The sequence below is a fragment of the Cydia amplana genome, chromosome 17 (assembly GCF_948474715.1).
Source record: "Cydia amplana chromosome 17, ilCydAmpl1.1, whole genome shotgun sequence".
NCBI lineage: Eukaryota > Metazoa > Arthropoda > Insecta > Lepidoptera > Tortricidae > Cydia > Cydia amplana.
Window position 1 is genome coordinate 5,835,309 of NC_086085.1, and position 21,197 is coordinate 5,856,505.

At 35.7% G+C, this 21,197-nt stretch overlaps 1 protein-coding gene across 1 annotated transcript in view; it reads left to right on the forward strand.

Moving 5' to 3' along the window:
- Positions 1-9,843: 9,843 nt before the first annotated feature.
- The window catches only part of LOC134655698 (neuroendocrine convertase 2), a 110,933-nt gene continuing 99,579 nt past the window's right edge, over positions 9,844-21,197 (forward strand). Inside the window, exon 1 of the mRNA XM_063511155.1 lies at positions 9,844-10,170. Coding sequence (XP_063367225.1) covers positions 9,916-10,170 — 255 coding nt within the window. The 5' untranslated portion in view covers positions 9,844-9,915. The remainder of the gene's footprint in view (positions 10,171-21,197) is intronic.

The window sequence follows — 21,197 nt, forward strand, 5'->3', positions numbered from 1 at the left end:
TAAGCCTTTCCGAGCTGGTGTGGTGAAAAGGAAATAATATGCTCCTACCTACCTTTAAAAAATATTAATTGTATACAAAAAAAGTAGCTTGATTAAAATTAATAACAAAAAAGATGACTAAATTGTATCAAATTTGGAGATAATAACGTTTATAACCATTCCTAAAGGACAAGGATAAAAAAAAATGAATGTAAAAATGAGAAAATGAATGATAATGAAGGCTTGCCATAATTTTCATCAATCACATTGTGGCTTTATTCAACTCACGTAGGTACGCATAGACTAGGTATAGCTCTCGCGTCGAATGGTGGCCGCTATGACCTATATGATTATGAATTTGTTTGTTTATCATAAAGGGATTCGTCTGATCGTTTGACTATGACTCCTAAATAAATAAATAAACGCGCGTAGTGACAGTGGTTAGAAAAATGGAATCTAGAACGTTGCGAGGGTTTCACGGTACAAGGGTTAAACAAACTTAGCTACCAACTGAAACACAACTTTTCCGTCACACCAACGTGACGAAAATATTAGCTATCAAATTAAAAATCAAATCGGAACGAACCAGACATTTACATTTGTAGGTATTTTTGGACACTTTTGCGTTATTTAGTCCCAAAGGTCCCAACCTACAAGAATATCTAAAGTCAATCAGTCTATAATGAATTGATCTTGAGTAGGTCGGAGTTTGCGTCACACATACACGTCGACTCGGATCAGGAGATCATGTTCACCGTTGTGTGGACACGCCTACGTAAGCTTATTTAATTTCTTTATATTATTATATTCAATACAGGATAAACAGATTAGTAAATCTGTGGCTCTGTGAGCTGTAGACCTCGCAAACCTTCATAACTCCCCCATTTTGAAAATTTTCCTAAAACTGAATGGACATAAAAACCCTTAATATAATGTAATGATAGAACGTAATCACAAAATTTCACGAGATCCGGTTGAGAAGTGCGACATCTAGAGGAGCACAGCCGAAATCATTCTTGCCCAAGCTGAAACGGCACGCTTGGCTCACGCTTGGTGCTCGCTCGGTCAACTGTTAACAATGTTAAAAACTTAAAATATAATCACATGCATGTTGCTTACCATCGTTGCGCTCGGTCAATTAAACAGTTACTTATGGGCTTACGTCCAGGGGGCACCAATGTGTGCAATGATGAATTATCGTGGGAAGACGGGCATCTCGGCTAAAAAATGCTCAGGAGGATGCTTTTCAAAAGTGTTTTTCAATAAAAAGACAGTCGTAGTCTTTTCTAATGCTAAAAAAAACGAACTATAGTGGCTAGTAGGCTCACACACCGGAGTGACGATGACGTGTGGTGTTAATCTGTGTAACAACCGCGTTGCCTTGGCTTTATTTATTTATAACTGTATTAAGTTAACTTTAGAAATGCTCTCTACTAATTAGTAGGGACTCATTCATAATGTGGGTATGAATGCACTTTCAAATGCACTTATCAAGTTTCGTCGTAGAAAGTTTCTTTCGGATAGTATTTACTATGTATCCCGCGCGGGGTCTGAACCCGCTTTCCTTTGGTTTCATCGGGTTCAATGCTCTGCACATTGGATTATCGGACGTTAGAGTGTCAAGAGTTTTAACTATGCAAGGAGTTAAATACCTCGGTAATCCTATCTGTAACAATCATTTATTGTTAAGAACGCGTCTGTCTGAGACCACCAGTCTTTTTTAAAATTGTCTTTGGCCTTACAACTTTATGTATAAGACAAAGGCGCAACGGCATCGGTACACAATATTATAAGAGGTCTAATCATTTTATTAAAACAACGGTATGTGTGATAAAAATACATTTATTTGGCACAATGAATATAATCTCTTTGAGCCTGATTAACCACACGCACGCGACAGTAGGTATACACTTAGACACATACTATAATTATTATCTCGGGTTCTCACAAAACAAAACGAACTGACCTGCTCACAATTCAAATACCTTCTACCATTTTTAATATTGATCGACCTTATCGTTCGAACGTCACCCCACGAATGATCGTTCAATATTCAAGATGGAGGGATCGATCACGTGACCATTCACGTGATCGATCATTACAAATACTTTTAAAAGTCACTTAGCTTATTTAATCTAGAAAAATGTTTTATAAGTACTAAAAATCTATATAAACCACACAGTATCCTTACAGCTCGGCCATCCTGCTAGAGCAAGTCCCTTTGCTCATCTACAATTACCATTCGATTAAATGTTAGATATACTGGTTTTATAACAGTATATTACAAAATAAAGTATATTTTAACTAAGTTATACGAATTTATATGATCACTTTATTTATTAGCATTCATTTAATTATTTTTAATGAACTCATTGAACAACGTCAAGAAAGCCTAATCAATAGCACTTATATAACACATAATAATCAAACAACATAATGTTATTATATTTTAGGATTTCTATTAGTACACACACACCTCTACCTAATTACAGATACAGATACAATTGAAAATTCGAACTTACAATAGTGCAATATTAATTAAAAAATTATCAATTTATCTAAATTACCTATGTCCTAGATCCTAGACTAACAGCCATGCAAATTAGCCATGATGATTACTCAGACCCATTTGGACTTTCGGTGTCGTCACTGCCAAATTCGGAACTACTTACTTACTTTACCATGCTTGTTATCAAACACAACCAAGATTTTAATTTATTTATCGCACTTATGTTTTCATAACGATGGTTGCCCTTTTCCGTGTTAGTGGTGTATCTTCGACTACTTAGCGGTCGTTAGGAAGGCATCTAATAATCCTATACGGTCCCTGGTATTTGCTACCCAATTTTGATTTACCACCACTCGGCACTTCTCTCCTAACGCTCACTAGGTCCGTGATTAATCTAACGGGTGTTCCAAAATAGCTCATGTAGTCGCGGAAGACCTTCACCGTTGTTGAGGTCTTTGTATTTCGAACAGGCTAGATGTTAATGAATTTAGAAAAGCTGTCATTTATAACAAGGAGGTAATCACCGTGAGGGTCTCTAGTTCAAATGAATGCGAACGTTGCTTATCTGGTTTAGTTTTCCCGCTAAAGTACGAGACTGGCTTAAAAGGGCCTTCGTCACTTTTTTTTTTGGAAAAGCAACTGAGTCTTACGTTTCGGGTCATAAATATTGAGAATAGATCTAGATATTAGTTTTCCCTTTAATGAGTTGAATGCATCATCCTGGTCACTGATTCTGGTCACTTCCATTCATTGCCTTTCTTCAGCATGTCTGTCAGTGGTCTGCGTATCACAGCTAAGTCACGTACAAACCTGCTAAAGAAGCTTGCCAAGCCTATAAATAGCTTTAGAGTCAATCCACCTATCGTTATATTGACTTGTACAATATATTATAATCTTTCATAAGTAGCCATAATTTCCTTGTATTCTATCTTAATTTTTAGTGTAACCTCTGTATTTATAATTATAATTTTGTTCAATAAAGATCCTCTTCCCCATATATCTTAATTGTTATTATTTTTATTATTTTATTTTTATGACATGTTTCCCTTAAATCTAAATCTTACGTATTTTAGTAGGTAACATCTTAATTTAATCTATTCTGTATTTTTAATTTAAGTTGTAATTTTAATTTTTTTTTATGTTTCCCAGCCTTTTGAGCCATGTTGCTTGATTAATAAAATATATAATAATATAGGTAATCATAACATCAACTTTTTTTTTTATTCCTGTACGGTCACGTTAGCTTTTGTCTTACCTAATTATCGCTTTACGCGGCCAGCTACACCTACCGTTACAGGCAGGTTGCTAGTGTCAAAATTTAATTCAATTTATTCCCGTCGGTTTTCTATTTAGAGTTAACGCACTACCCAATACCCATATTGACAAAACACAAAAGATTTGTATGTATTTTTTTTTATCAGGATATTGATAATAGTTATATTTGGAATTGTTTCTCTACTACTACCTACAGAACACTGGAAGATGACCTAGCTTCCCACAGGTCCGCTGTCTTTTTACCCAGGAAACTTTTGTGTTCTTCCTCGTTACAATTATGACAAACAATTTTATTAGAGGGTTAATCCGATTGTTTTATAGTAGGGTTATCTAACTATTTCCTATCTTGTCCCTGCTTATCAAATTTTTGACCTATTTCTCTGTTAAACCCCACCTTAACTGTTTCTAAATACTTAAGACCCTCTTCAGGTTCACGAAAGCACGGTCCTCTATACCATCTAACAAGCAGTCAACAACAGCTTTCCAACCCTTAATACAAAATCTGTTTAATAAATATAACTTTGTCATATAATAGTGCTCAAGTGAATCTCCATATTTAGCTTTCTTGGAGAGCATAGTTGTTAAAAGTTCCGCGTAATCATCACAACATGGGAAAGATTCTACAAGTTTCTTTTTCTACTCCGACCACGTGTAGAGGACAGTGCTAGGATCCTGGTACAAAGATTTAGCAGGGCCTGTAAGTTTCGGAAGCGTAAAATGTATAATCTCTTTCTCTGTCCACCCGTAAATCTCAGCACTCCTCTACTTTGTAAGCCATGTAAGAATGGTTTAATCTTTCTACATTGGATCGGACTCGTGAACATTATTTAACGACAATTTAGAAGATAAACTGCCTTTCATATCTTTTATGGTGTTCAAAAATTTACTTATAACATTTTCACCAAATTCGGGTAGTTTACTTACGCTATCACTAGTGATGGGTAGGACATCAATTTAAAATGAGTTTGTATGAGTACCTCATTTTCTAAAATGAGGTGTTACAATGTCTTACTTCAAATGAGGTGAGGTACTAGCATATTTTCAGCGTCGACTATTCCATTAATTCCAACGGCGACAAAAATATTTAATGTATATACATATTTATGTATTCATCACTTCCTTTATAAATAAATAAATAGTAACATTTAATTGAAGTGCAATTCTGAAGGTTAAGAATAGAACTTTTAGGAGAAAGATAATTTTAGAATCAAGTAAAATGAATAGAGGAGTGAAGTAAGACATTTTTGCGGTACGAAGTACTGCGACAAATTAACAAAATGAGTGGTACAAATGAGGTGCCTCACGAGTGAGCGACTCAACACTAGCTATCACGCCGTTAATTAAGACTATGTTTGGGAATTTTTTTTGAACCGATCGACGCTCGGAGAGTGAGAGTATATATAACCTTTTATGTCCAGAGGTTATGCGATAGTCATCATCAGAACTGTTATTATAAATATATTGCCTATTTCTCTCCATGCGTCCATACCGTCTTGGGACTCACATGATGTCGTGGGTGCTTATATATAATTATCCTCGTTGTCTTCATAAGAGGAATTCCGCGACCTCCGCAATTTCCGTCGGGCTCGTGCGTCCACATATGGTGACGTGCTTCTACTGCGCGGAATGTGGCTTGACGGTCCACCGTGGCAATCTCTAACAGATTCCCCGCGCGAGCGGCGGCGCCAAGAGGCACTACCATTGTAGCCGCCCAAATTTCGTGTTCGCGAACATGAATCTCTCTCAAGCCGTAAATCGCGATCATATTCTTCATCATGCAGCAAGTGTTTGCGGCTTTGCCTTCCTTTCAGGCTCCCTTCCGCTCCCTCACTTGGCATCGCATGCAGCAAGTGTTTGCGGCTTTGCCTACCTTTTAGGCTCCCTTCCGCTTCCTCACTTGGCATGCCAGATGACTTACGCGTTGGACGTTCCCGAATCTCACATTCGTTAACGTCCACTTCTGTGACATTAAGATCTGAACTTCGCATCTTTCTGCCTGCCATTAAAAAATGGACAAACATCAAAGACGCGGCCACGCTAACAAGACTGGCCAAGAATAGAAACGACTTTGCAAAGGTGGCCACCGACGCCCGCTAGGGCATGACAACAGAAGAAGAAGATCTCTCTGCACCCACCATCGCTGACCTTATCGTCATTTACTGTCCATGTACGTACTGACTAAATAAGAACATTTTTTTAATACCATGGCTGCAATAAACGATTATGATTATGATTACGTCCATCACTGAAACTTATGGGCACGTATTTAACCGGTCATCTAATTAATCAAATTTGGGTAGTTTAAAAAATAGAAATGGGTACTAAATTAATAGATTGGCAACAAAAAGGGAGCCTTAAAATATATCAATACGAGTTGTATTTTATTACTGTTACAGCTTTTTGTTTACTTTTAGACAGGTACCAATTATTTATTTGGCATCTGGAGACCATTTTATGAAGCACATTTTAAAAAGAAAATGGCTATCTATTAATTCAAAAATGAAGTTCTTTTAAAATATTTTGTTTGGTTACTACCTCTACACTGACTACACAGTCAACCTAACATGCTCCTCCTCGCCTCGCTCGTCGTCGCACCTACTCTGGCAGAATACAGTGGTAACTATTGAAATAAGTAATTAAAAATTTAAAGACCTAATGGTACAATGGCCATTAGGTGTTTCATGATTAGGGATTTCGACTATAAGTATATCGCTTTGCAATATTTTAGTTATTATTTTAGACGCCAACCTATCACTTCAAGTTCCCTATATGTTTTTTTTGGTGGCTTGATTTTGCTGCCAGTTTTTTTTTAATAATTATCATGCTTATATTTGAGACTAATATAAACTTATTGGCTCTAAACTATTAATGCACAGCCAAATAATATTATTGTATGCCCAATGAAAGATCCTGTTTAATATTTCAGTTGCCCCGTTAATAATAAGCCAAACTTATATTTGTACGGTTAATTATCGCCGCTCCTTCCAATTTTTAACCGTCCTTACAAACATTACGAGTGTTGTAGCGTCATCTTGCACTATATGGTTAAAAATATGATTAGAATAGTACACGTTGTTTTTTTAAAAGAGCTCTATCAGCTGACAAAGTACCTTGATGTCAGTTAAGTACCTTGATGTCTAACACGATTTAAACCCGTAATATCAGCATTTCCAACAGGTTCTAACAACCCGAAATATTATCATCCCTGCCAATTTATTAAATTTTCACTAAGTTCAGGGAGTTTTCAGGGGCCTGAAAGATCTTTACAGGTTGTTTCTAATGAAGTTCTACACAATATGAAAAGAAATGCGTTCGTGCATTGGTGGGTATCCAAGAACCCGATAGCTGCAAGCCACATTTTTTTGAGCACGGCATACTTACGCTGCCATGTCTTTATATTTTAGAATTATGTATTTATGTCAAAAAAAAACATACACTTGTTCAAACAGCTGCCAAATCGAAGGCTAAAATACAAACTTGAGCTACCCGCGCCTAAATTACAAATATATAGGAAAAAGCCCTCTTTATGCAGCAGCTAAATGCTACAATCATATTCCAGACTTTATAAAGACAGAGGAAAGGGATACAACATACGCAAAAAGATTGAAATGGTTCCTTGCGAGAAAAGTGTATTATTCTATTAATGATTTCTTCGCAGATAGCTTTAATATGTAATTTATTAGTTCTATTTATATAATTTAATACAATGCTACTTTTTGTGCTTTATTGCATGACATATGTAAATATTATAAATCTTAGTTTAAGGAAATGTTTGTCATACCCTTTTAGGGTCCATGAGGTACTTACTTGTATAAATGTTGTAACATCTCTTGTTGTAACCATGGTGCAATAAATAAATGATTGATTGATTGATTGATTTGTAGTTATAACAAGTTTCAGCTGCTTTCAGCAGCCTGAAATATCGTTTCAGGTCGTTTCTAATGAAACTCTACACAATATCAAAACATTTGAAATATTCACAAGTTCAGTCACTTTCAGCAGGCTGAAATATCGTTTCAGGCCGTTTTGAATGAGGCTCTACATTAATGTAGAATTGAAACTTTTACAAATTTCAGTTATTTTCATCAACCAGACATATTTCAGGCCGATTCTAATAATTATCTTCACTGTATCAAAAATTCTAAATTTTCATCAATTATCAGTGTTTTTCAGCAGCCTGAAGCAACGTCGCGTCGCAGGGCGCGTCGAAACGGGTTCATTATTTATTTTATAAAAATGATTTTAAATTCTCCTCATCATGGTTACATTAAAATTTAATTATCCGTACCATTTACGAAGTATTTAAGCATGAATCTATTATAAGGATTTATTTCTTCATTTACCATATCGTTTAGTTTCTTTATACTTATAATCTGGTCATTATTTGAATAAACAACTATTATAAATATAGACTTGTTCACATGAATGTAACACGTGCATACTCAAACTCAATGTAATTCGAAGAATAAAAGAAAAACGAAAAGGGAAAGAGAATGGGAAGTTATATTGCATTGCCTTATTAGCATATCATCACGCATCTAGTTTTAGGCAAAACTTGAAAATATAATTATATTTACAAGTACCTACACTAAGATAAGAATAAACACTTAATTGCGAACCAATCAAAACATTATTAAATCTGACCGTCGCAATTGAAATACATTGTATAGGTAATAAAGTAAATAGGTATTTAATAGAATGCAACACCCAACCTTAGGTATTGGAAATTATAATTATCTTTGTAGTGTAAAACTTGTAACTGTTGTTTTTTGTCAAAACAGCTCAGAACAGGACAATACGTTTTAACGTATGCATGCACTCGTTTCATAATATATTTCTCACGTAAACAAATTTGAGATCACGAAATCAAAACGACTCAAATTGTTATTACATTACATTATTTTATTATTTCGTTTACTTTCCTAGTTGTATTAAGCTATCATTATTTAAGTGTGAGCACGAACCTCACACTAAAAAAATATTTAGTCAAAATAAGTGGTCAACAAAAACAATATCATTTAATTGTTATGTGTCATTATTGTATTCATTGTGCCAGGGCCGATTAATTAACTTTTGCAGGCGGGATAAACGAGTGATTTGTAAAAATACTCGCCTATCCTCACTTCTGAGATATAAGAGGTCTAATCATTTTATTAAAACAACGGTATGTGTGATAAAAATACATTTATTTGGCACAATGAATATAATCTCTTTGAGCCTGATTAACCACACGCACGCGACAGTAGGTATACACTTAGACACATACTATAATTATTATCTCGGGTTCTCACAAAACAAAACGAACTGACCTGCTCACAATTCAAATACCTTCTACCATTTTTAATATTGATCGACCTTATCGTTCGAACGTCACCCCACGAATGATCGTTCAATATTCAAGATGGAGGGATCGATCACGTGACCATTCACGTGATCGATCATTACAAATACTTTTAAAAGTCACTTAGCTTATTTAATCTAGAAAAATGTTTTATAAGTACTAAAAATCTATATAAACCACACAGTATCCTTACAATATACAACCACCAAAAGTTATATAAATTATACTTACACATTCACGAGCCGGTTATATGTAGTGTTATAGGTACTTAACATTACATGAATGTACATAACTTGTATCATGTTCAATAGATATTTTGTAAATTGCCCAGATGTGCCAACGTTTTGTGATGTACCATTGCACATCACGGGTATAAAAGCGGAAAGGATACATACTACATGTTTTTCATCGTTGCATGTATTCTGTAAGGCCCCAATGACGCATGCAACGATGAAATGCAAGTGTATCTCTTTTCTGCTTCTATATCCACTGCTTACTTATTGTATGAGAGAGACAACGTCATATCACTCATGCATCGTGGCTCTATATTAATATTCAATCGGTTGACACGTAACGCGCCTCGCCACGATAAACGTTAGTTCAAAGGCAAACTTTTAACCGAATTCCGGCGCTGTTTCCATGGCAAATCTATTGCTTGGCACTTAACACAAGCTGCGCCGTGAGTGACGACCCCGTAACCCTGCCCAAGGTCACTCAGTATTAACGGCTTCTAGGTTGTATTATTCAAAACAATGGTGATGTAGGGACGTTCTCATAATCCGAGGCGAGTATTAGAGGCGAGATTGGCTGAATGGAGGATGTGCGGCGCGCGTGCGCGGATCGCAGGTCGATAGTGGTGACGTCAGTGGAAGACAGTCCTCAGTCAGCCGCTGCCGGCCACAGCGTTATCATGTGGTTGCATTGCGTGGCTGTGACGGTCCTTATAGCCGCGGCTTCATCCTCCGAGGTCTTTACCAACTCGTTCCTGGTGCGCTTCAAGCGGTCGGTGGGGCACGAGGAGGCGAGCCAAGTCGCGGCGCGCCACGGCTTCGACAGCCTCGGCCCAGTAAGTGACCACGTGATTATACGTAAACATAAGCACACACTCATATTTTGTTAATACAGGCGAGTAGGGTTTCGTGCTCAGCTCGGATTTCGGCTGCCGACGGCCGAAGGCTGCGAATTAGGCTGGATAAGGTTAAATTGAATGGGATAGCTACGTGTTATATATTTACTACGAGCAGGAACATACTATCCAGCACATGGTGTTGCAGCGCTCGGTCGAATGTTTGTAAATGCAGGTAAATCAAAATTGTCCTCCTAATAAGCGTCAACTCTTGGTAAGTAGGTATACTAATTTGATTTTTATTCCTTTCTGTTATAACTTGAATTCCTTTAACACTTTGCAAAATGTTCGCAATGCTTAAACATGGTGAAGTTTGACGTTCATCAACACATTTGTTCGATTGTAGGATTAAATTTTAGCAATTAGTTACATTTATAATTAACACTGTTTACTTTGTGCAGTTTTATTTTGTAGGCAGGGTTACAACCAACTACTTACGCTAAATCCGTTGTTAATGGTAGATTAAAATATAAGTTGACCATATGTCAGACTTGGTTTGTGAAGTAAGTAACATTTTAAGGAATACGGGTAGTTTTAAAGTAGGTAGGTCAATACATTTTATATCTCGTTTTTGGTAAGTATGTAATTGTAACTTATCTATATCCCGTGATTATAAAGTCCTTATTTAAATTGGCAAAAGGATAGTGGAGTGGTCGACTGCTCTATACAAATATAGTCCCCATTTTCCTCCCTGCATATTGACATTATGGAAAATATTTTTACTCAATTTGTTGTAAATATAACATAGCTGCTTAGACGCCTCTTCGTTTGACTTTTTTATTAATTTTAGGAAAAACAAAAATTGAAAAATAATATTTAACTCTGCCACTGCTATATAGGAGCATATCGTCAGGTGACAAGCAAAAGTCACTAATTACTATAAAATATTTAAACAATAACCAACCTTCTTTTCGTACTAATATGGTTTACTGTGGCTATGAATTTGTGGTGGTACTTAGTGACTTTTGCTTGTCACCTGACGATATAAAGGGACATAGTTGTGGTTTATACGAATTTACAAATTGGAGACTACGATAATAACTAGTATGGAGAAGCAGTCACGTGACGTTTTTAAGAGGAAAGGGGTTTCCTCTTAAAAACCGTGACCGTGCAGAACAATGTCATTTAACGAGATTGAACTTGGGTTATGTAAATGGGATCAAATGACAGTAGAATGTAAAATGACACTTTTTCGTATGATCACCTCTAGATCCTTATCTACAATACACCATGCGGGTAGGTCAATGTATCCTCATTTAAATTTGTATACGATATCCACCTCGTTACTACGGGAAGTAGTGTCACCCAATGTATGGGAGGTGCAAATTTTGGTATCGGATGAATTCACTTGGCACAGATGTAATATATAAGTAAGTAAAACTACGTAAAACTACGTAAAACTAAGCTAATTGAGCCCGGTAGCCATCCCAATTCATTCAATTATCAAAGGAATTTGAAAGCCTATATATTGTATATGCATATGTGTATGGAAACTATCTGTATAGTGGTTCCCATATTTAAATCCAAATTATACATCGGTCGAGTGCAGTCGGCTCCGACTTCCGGGACGGGCTCACCTAAAATAATAGTTTGTGTTACAAGGGATCAAAATGATATATTTCCGTCAAGGGCGTACATTGAGCGCAATGAGGGATTCAAGTGTTAACGCCCAAGATGAAATAATTTTGATACCGTGTGACACATACTGCTTTTCACATCAACTATGAGGAAAATAAAAAAATCTTAGTGTTGATCCCTCCTAGCAGGGAAGAAAAAGCTCTTTTCTGAATTGGAAGTGTGAAAAAGACTTTTGCCCCTGGGACCACCAGTGCCAAGTGCCATAATTATACTTCTTATAAGGTGGATTGGCGGTAACAATATGATACATCATACCAGGGCCGGATCTGATGGCAAGGGGGGCGCCAAAATGGCAAATGAGAAAAAAAAAGTTTTAAAAGACGCGAGTGTGGCGAGGGGAGGGGGGGGGGGGGGAAATACGCTTGAGAACTTCAACGAAGGGCGCCAAAACCCGATTTCGCTCTACCCTGATCAAGGGCTCGGGCCGGCAGTGCATCATACTTAAGGTCCATACTCCGATGGTCCTTCTTTAACACGTTGGTTGCCTTAAATTTGCTGTATGGGGGAAAAATCGATCTAGCTAGGTCTTATCTCTGGGAAAACGCACATTATTGAGTTTTTATATGTTTTCGATCGAAATAGATTGTTTTAATATGTGGTCAACTGACCACGCCCGGTGGTTATTTATGGATATCAACTAATTTAAAAACTCCCAGTGGGCAAACAACGCGTTTATTACTTGTTAACAATTAGTAGCGCTGACCATGCGAAATTATTCTTTCATAAATATAATTGGTATGCTCAGAACGGACAGGATTATGATCGTCACGGTGGACGTTGCAAGTTGCAACTGCTTGGAGATTGGATAGATTATGATTTAATATCTGAGAGACCGAGCTTTGCTCGGAAAACATATAAAAGCTCAAAACTGCGCATTTTCCCAGAGATAGGACCTAGTTAGATCGTATTTTTCGCTTTTCGGTTATTAAATCGTTAGAGCCGTTACCGAGATGCCCGAAATATATAAAATATTGCTCGTTTTAAAGGTATAAATTATGATTTATAGTAGTGGATAGATTTTGTTAATATTGGCCTCGGCTCGGCCAGTAATACATTATGTAGGTTAGGTATATTCGGGTAAATCCGAACAGTTAAAATTAAATCGAGTAACATTCCAAAAATGCGCTCTAATTGAATAGAATTATCCGAAAATCGGATTAAGACTTCTCGTTGCAGGCATATGTAGTTGTCTGTGTGCAATTGTGCATTGTTCACTTGCATTAACTTATTTTTTTTAACTGGTATTAATAACTAAATAGGTACTTATTTCGTAAATATATTTGTCATATTTTCAAGTTATATTTTCCTAACAAAGGGATAAACAGTACCTACGTACCTAATTACATAGTCTATCTTAAAATAAACGTGCAATACATCGCTCACAAAAAAATTACATCAAGCGACGACAAGGGTAGGTACTGAGCGTGGTACAGTCAGCAGCAGAAGTTGCTAAGCGGGCCAGGTGTTCAAAATGATCTTGACGCGACTTTATTGTTAGAGAATAAGAGCGTGTCAAGGTCATTTTGAACACCTCGCCCGCTTAGCAACTTCTGCTGCTGACTGTAGTGAGGATCTACCGCGAAAAACTAAAATCGAAATTTCGTTATCTGCCTCTCTATCGTACAATTTTGGAAGAGCGATGGAGAGGCATATATCAAAATTTCGGTTTGGGTTTTTCGCGTTCGGCCCTCTGCTATCCTATGAGCATGATGGATTAGGTAAGCAGTCTAGGCATTTACAGAGATATAAGAACTTCGAACTAGAATTCTTAAATGTTCGCAAGCTTCGGTTGGGTATTTAGGTTCATAATTAGTCTTTTTGTAACTTGTTAAGACTGTTGCGGCTAGTGGCTACACCAGCGGTTCTCAATCTTTTTTTTGACGGAACCCTTTTGGAAAGCGAAATACTTGATGGAACCCTACAATAAAACAATAGTTTTTAGAAGTGTATTTTTTTATTAATAAGCATAATAATTATGCTTATTTTATTATTCTAAATTATTCTAAACTCTTGCGGAACCCCTGCAGGGGTGTCGCGGAACCCTAGGGTTCCGCGGAACACACTTTGAGAATGGCTGGGCTACACTAATGGTTCGTATGACATTGGGCGTACTCCAGGGTCCATTGCAGGTTATTTTAAGGACAAATTCAATAAATAGGTAATGCATTTTTATTTTATTACCACATAAAAAATGTATTTCTCGCTACTTTCTGACAGAATATAATAAGATTATATACAATATTTTACAGACATCCAGTCCAGCGACTAATGCCCTTTGGGAATCCAGTTCTTAAATATTAAACCAAAACGAGAAATGTATCTTACTTTTTTATGATTATGATTTACGAGTACCTAATGCGTAGGACTTAAATTTGGACGTTCCATATTTACATAAATTCAAATAAATATTTAGGATTACACATCAATTTTTTGTTTTTATCTAAACTTGTTAAAACAAAATAAAAATCCTACAATGAAAGGACCTATCTCATCATTATAAAGTGAACTTTGCTGTCATATTTGTAGGTTTATAAGCCGAAATAACAAATAAAAAAATACTATATTATATCGCTACGACTTAGATGCCACATAATATGAACAATATTAATACAAACAATATGAAAATACAATAACTGGGCCTGCAATTAAATCAAAACGCGATTTCTCTTTATTACGAAAGTACCTATTTAAATTGCAAAACCTTTTTAATACAAATACAAGGGTCACGAGATAGGGGCGAGATTACAACGAGCTTTGTTTCTGTAGCATAATATTATTGCCGGTGAGAATGGAATGGATAATTGCGGCTTTGTGTTAGCTATTAGGGCAAAATTAAAAACAAATGCCAAACGGCTTTCAAATGCGGGCAGCTCTATGATTTTATGATCTTGTTCATCTACTAAACGGCAAATAGAATTCTGATTGTAGGTTAATGACAGTTTGTGATTTTGATCTGGTTTTGTTATGGATATTATCTGTCCGTGTCTAAAGTGACGTTTTTGGTTGTTTTCTTATATGATATCTATTTCAGTCTATAGGTTTTGCTATAGACGATCTCTCTTCCTAATAGGTACACGATTTCGCTATAGGTACCTTCTAAGGCACTTAACAAAGTCCTCATCCAGCATCCAACAGCTCCATCACGAGCCATAAGTAGGTCCGTCCATTTACAAATGAACATGCTATGTGCCAGTTAACTACATCGGGGTTATTGGGTCACTGCAGCATATGTGAGACTTGTGCTCGCTTGCTCCGCAAGCGATAAAGGAGACAGCCTAATGGAGGCTAAAATATAAATCTTAAAGCTTTAAAACTTTTAGGGGTGGACTTAGTACATTCATTCCTTCGTTTCTCATTCTCTTCCTTTTCAAATCACTTCACACTACACACACACATATTACACTTTACAATCACAAAACACAAACACCATATCCCGACTAGAACAATTACACACCTGGAAACAAAGTGTATAGGTACCGATAGCGCCGCGTTTCCAGAAACAAAACACTATTTAAAAAAAAACCTATATCAAATAAAAATTAAAAACATGTTTGACTCAACTCAAATCGTTTGTTCATCCAAAATAATCCAAATCGTCACTACATTGAAATAAAACTCGTATTTGAAAATCATTAAGTTTCTAGAAGGAACAATAAACATCATCTAAATCATCTTTTGTTTATAATTATTCTGGAGCACGATTCTAATTTAACAATTTGTTGGTTTTGATCTTGTTTTGATCGCTCACGGTGCAAGCGAAATGAAATGAAAGCCGTGCGTGAAAAGAGTACCAATCACGAAGGAATATCAAAACAAGATCAAAACCTTAACAAATTGTCATTTCAGAATCCGGCTCCTGATTCGACAAATAAGTGAAATAATTTCTTGTTAGTTCTAGGATAGAAAAACAGTTATAACGTACCATTGATAAAGCATGAGTAATAACTAAAGTTAACATTTGTCAAGCTACATCAGTTGTTCAGCTTTCAGAGATAGGTAGGTACCACCTGTTTGGATGAACCTACTACCAACTGTTTGGATGTTAATACCTGTGTCAAATGTCATTCTTGTTATACTCACGGTTGATCTGTTTATATATTCGCGGACCACCCCAGGTGCTAGAAAACCACTGAAATCGGCTGCGTGGGGTATTTAACTATTTAATAAAGACGTCTCAACCGATCTCAACTTCTAATAACGAAATAACAACTTGATGTAGATGATTAATTTGAGTGGGAAGCGTTTCATTATTAATATAATGGTGGTTTAAAGGTCAATTTTTTATCAAAATGTATTTAGTAATGATTTAAAGAAAAGTCTGATATAATATTAACTCTAAAACAAATAATATAAAGGACTTTAAATATCTAAAAGACTCCAATCTTCTTAATGTTATTTTTTTATATATAAACGTGAAAGACCTGACTGACTGACTTAAATCAACGCGCAGCCCAAACCGCTGGGACTAGAAAGTCCAAAATTGGCAAGTAGGTTCCTTATAAGGTCTAGGGGTCCACTAAGAAAGGGTTTTTCAAAATTCATCCCCTAAAGGGGTAAAATTAAAAAAAAACTCTCCTGCGCGTGCGAAGTTGCGGGCAAAAGCTAGTTAACACTAGCTTTTGCCCGCAACTTATAACCCAGTCAAATTTAGGCTTCAGATGACTGAAATGGTTATATTATATCTAAAATCACTTTTCATAATAAAGATGTGTCCCATGCAACTTCATGTAGTGGCTAGAAGCCGTTAGTGGTAACTAGCTAGAACAAACATTCTTCTAGAAAGATATCTTTTAGAAAGTACAACGCGTTGATCTCAGTACACCTAAACATCGTACATACATAAATACGGTATTGTAGCCACGGGGGAAAACTGCAATATAGCGCCGTCTGTTTCACGTGAAATGAATAAACGGTTGATTGAACTAGAGTTATTTATAGAGCACGTTTTTCTTACATTGTAGAGAAGTAAAATCTAAGAAAAACGTGACCATAATTTGACAGCCAAGCTAGATGGCACTGCACTGCGCCATTATTAGGTATGTTTTATGGACACTGAATTATTAAACTTTTGACAACCAGAGTTGCATAATGCACGGAACCATCTATACCATCTGTAAAATTCGGGGCACGAATTTGTCTTAGACTTAATTTACACATCTTACATAATTTGCCGTGGAAATTTCCAAACTTGCAAAATTACCACATGGAAACAAAATCGAAATGATTCTAATTTTTGTATGGGGAATGAAATTTTCCATTTTCAAACTAAAGTTTCCTTTGTTTCATTTGAATTTTTCCCGAAACTTTTTGGATACTTTCCACAACTTGTACATATGTAATCTTACACAATCAATGGATCTGTGATTGAAGTCAACAACCATTTTATTTAAAAATTGATTATTAAAACAACATGTAATTGTAGAAACATTCGGTCCCATCATATAAACCTCAAAGTGACGTGTATTAGATTAGTTATAGCTCATTTTTTTAGCATTAGAAAAAAGGTAAACAATCTTGATGTGTCTTTTAATTGAAAAACATGTTTTAAAAATAAGTCACGGCAAATATGTAACAATTATGAATCTAATACGATCATTTATATTCTTCTGCTTTCATAAGTACAAGTTACTGATTTTTAAAAAGCGTTTTTCAATTAAAAGGCATGTCAAGATCGCTTACCTTCTTTCTAATGCTAAAAAAAAACGAACTATAAAGCTTTAGGTCCGCTTTAAGTGGATGGTTGCCGCGCAGCCTGACACGGCGATAATTGTGGGCGATGATCGTCCGCCGGGAAATCTTACGGGGAGAAATACCACTGAAATTTTAACGAAATACGTCGCAAATGCTGGAAATAGTGGAAATGTACAATTTTATTTGGTATAAATGCCGACAGCGTTCGGTTTCAATTATATGATGATATATTTAAAGATCAAAGGCAAGTTGCCAACTGTCTGTAAATTTCAATAGGTGATAAAATGATACATTGGTTTTAAATTTTTGGAAGTAAAAGACTGGCTTTATCTATTTAGTACATTGAACAAGTACTAAACTATAGTGCCTAATTTTAATATTATAATGGCACAATACCTAGTGAAGTGTCTAGTGAGTCTGTCTAGGCCCTACATTTTTAAGTCACTTGATGAGTCAGTTGACAAATAAAAACTGCGGCGTATAGCCGCCAGGCGGGTGCCACATGCGTGCACATAGCCAAGACCTACACTCGTTTAGACAAAGGTCACCATGCAAGTCATTTATTTATATAGAAATTTTAAAATTCCATTATTTTTAACAATACTATTCGAGCGCTAATAAAATATCTTGATTTATAAAAATACCTTATTATTATGGCACTAAGCTATTTATTCATACGTATGAATGAAAGAATGAATGAATATTTACATATAACATATAATCGCCTATTGAATATTCCCAGATCCCATTCAAGCTGTACATTCTCGTCTTTAAGCCCAGTAGAGGACGCAATGCCCGTCTTTGTTGCGACAACCATTGTCTCCTGTCCATTGTGTAAGTTGTTTATCTATCCTACTCAGTTCAACGTGAAGTACACTTGAAAGAAGTGAGATAGCGCGAGTAAACAGTGCATTGCATATGCCTTGTCTTTGTGACATGATATTTATACCTAGGTATGTTGTTTGTTGACTCGCATGCAAGTTCTAAATTAGAACTTCTAATATCAGGTACATAAATCTCGATACTCTACAGTAATACGTAAGTTAAGAGTTAATTTTATCAAGATTACGACACATACTCATATTTGGACGTCTTTATCAAATGAGAAATCATGTGTGACGTTTTTTTTGCAATAAGTAATTAGAATATTCAATTTAAATGTTATGTGGTAAATACAAAAAATTGTAAATGTATAAATATATACTGTAAATTTATAAACATGTAAATAATAATTAAAAATGTAGTATACATAAATTATAAATGTCAATAAGCCAGATTTGAACGCCCCAGTTTCGGAAAAAATATATAATCGGTTTATTGTAAGTATATAATTATGTTAACTATCTGTAATTGTATGATGACGTATTAACCTCTCGAATCCCACGATATGACGTCACAATAAGCGTTCTGGCTCATATATGGGCCGTGGGAGCTGACAGATTAAATGTAAATTTTATGAATAAATAATTGAAATTGAAGCGAAGGTATTAGTAATTCTTTGTTCATGAAACTCGAGGTAAATATATTGGACACTAAAACATTATTTTCATTTCTTTTTAAATCTCTCAGTGGGCCATCAACGATGATAAGTTACATGTCTAAAATAATTTTATTTTGTTTTACGAACTGTCCATAATATGATACGTAGTTTCACCTTAAGAAACGGAATCTAAGCGTGTGCGGATCGCTTGACTCACAAATACAGCAAACTTTATCGAATACAATGGCCCAATAGATGTCATTCAAGCTCACTAGATCAGAAAATCTCCCACTAAGATCTTAGGCTTTCTGTAACCAACTTGTTTGTCAGCCATTGTTGCCAGCGACAAAGTCGTGGGCCGTTTGATCCACTCCAATACGTAAGTAGAATCACTAGACTGTAAAATTAAGTTTCGTCTCAGATTCGGCGAAACGGGCAAAATGTTCAACACAATTCAACACATTATGTTGGTCACATGGGATTGTAGTGTCATATTTATGGATATTTTCGAATTTTCGAGGTTATAAATATTTATATAATTTAATGTAAAGTACAATTATAACTGCGTTAAATACTTTAAATATCTTCAGCCATTTTTCAATATTGGCGCAGCCGGTAGGATACGTGAAATTAAATCATTCAGTGGTTCTTATACTTTTTAAAACGAAGTCAGCTTATGATTGAGACACAACATCCATTTAACAGGTACTCATACCCGGTAGGATAGCCTAAGTAGTATTGCAACACACCTTTTTTACCACAGATATAAGGACGATATATGTGGCCACTTCGGCTGTCACTATTTATTTGATCTGCGTAATTTACTGTAAGAAACTCAACTTTATCGTATCAACTTTATTTTGGCTTTTGCAAAGGCAAACACGGCTGCGTATCTGTATCGTTATCGTAGAGTAAGCTAAAAGCACTGACTTATTGTGATTAATCTATAATTTTCGTTACATTATGAGAAGTTTACTAAAAATAAATACACCAGATCGTGGTACGATCTAAAATAAGTCACTCATTCAATCATGCGATAGGTATATTTGGGTGCTTTTTTTTAGCTTCTACTTTATTTAATATCCCTAATCACGTGCCACTAATTGAGCCATTAATTACATTGTGAATATATATCACTAACAAGACCTTACGTATACCTATTTATAAGGGAACGCTGTAGTATTACAATGGTATGCTTATGTATTTAATATATTTTTGTCCTTTAAGAGTAATTAGATACTAGTCCGCAAAAGTTTATTTAACTAGCAAAATTAAGTTTCATTAGGGCCTCTACAAACCTCACCGATAATTGCATGCAATTTATGTTACGAAACGGCATTTGATCGATCGAATTCGTTGCACCTGTTCAAGTGCATGCAACCTTTGATACATTGCTAACTACAGAGTACCTACTCGTTCAATGAATTGTGACGAATTAGTCGATCGACCAAATACCGCAATGTAACGAAAGTTGCATGCAAGTTCTTGAACTGTCAAATGGCCGGCAATTGTCTAAAATCAATCACATACGGTTTGTTGCAAGGTCTGTATAGAAGCCTTTCCTTTATGTGATTCCAACATTATACTGTTTATTTCCAGATTCTTTTTTTCTTTTTATACTATTAATAGTCAATTTAGTCCAGTGTTATTTTGAATAAAGATTCCAAGATACCACTTCCCTATTATCCTCCTTGAATTAAGTTCCAAGGATCGTTCCATGGGACTCGTAGGCGGGTATATTATTTCGAATTGATGGCATGAATCCTAATATCTGGCACTGTATTATATTAATACAGTCTAATCCATGGAATGATATGACATGAGAATCCATATCCCTGAGTGCTTCAAATGAAAACTAGTCCTTCTAGAATTTTAGGGTTGAATTTATAAATAGTCAAAATAGAAAATCCCTTTAGAGAATACGTTACTGAAATAGACCTTTAGTAAACCTTCTTATTGTTCAATTGTATATATGATCACGCATGGCAGGCCAGATGGAAACTAATATGACTGCGACCCTTCCGCAAATCTAAACAGTAGGGACGGTCACGTTCCCTATTTTGTGATATAAACATGGGTCTTTCAAAAGGCTGCTTGATGTTTTGCGAGCGTGACCAACATGTGCTTTTCTGTATTGCAAAGTTTCACATTGGCTGGA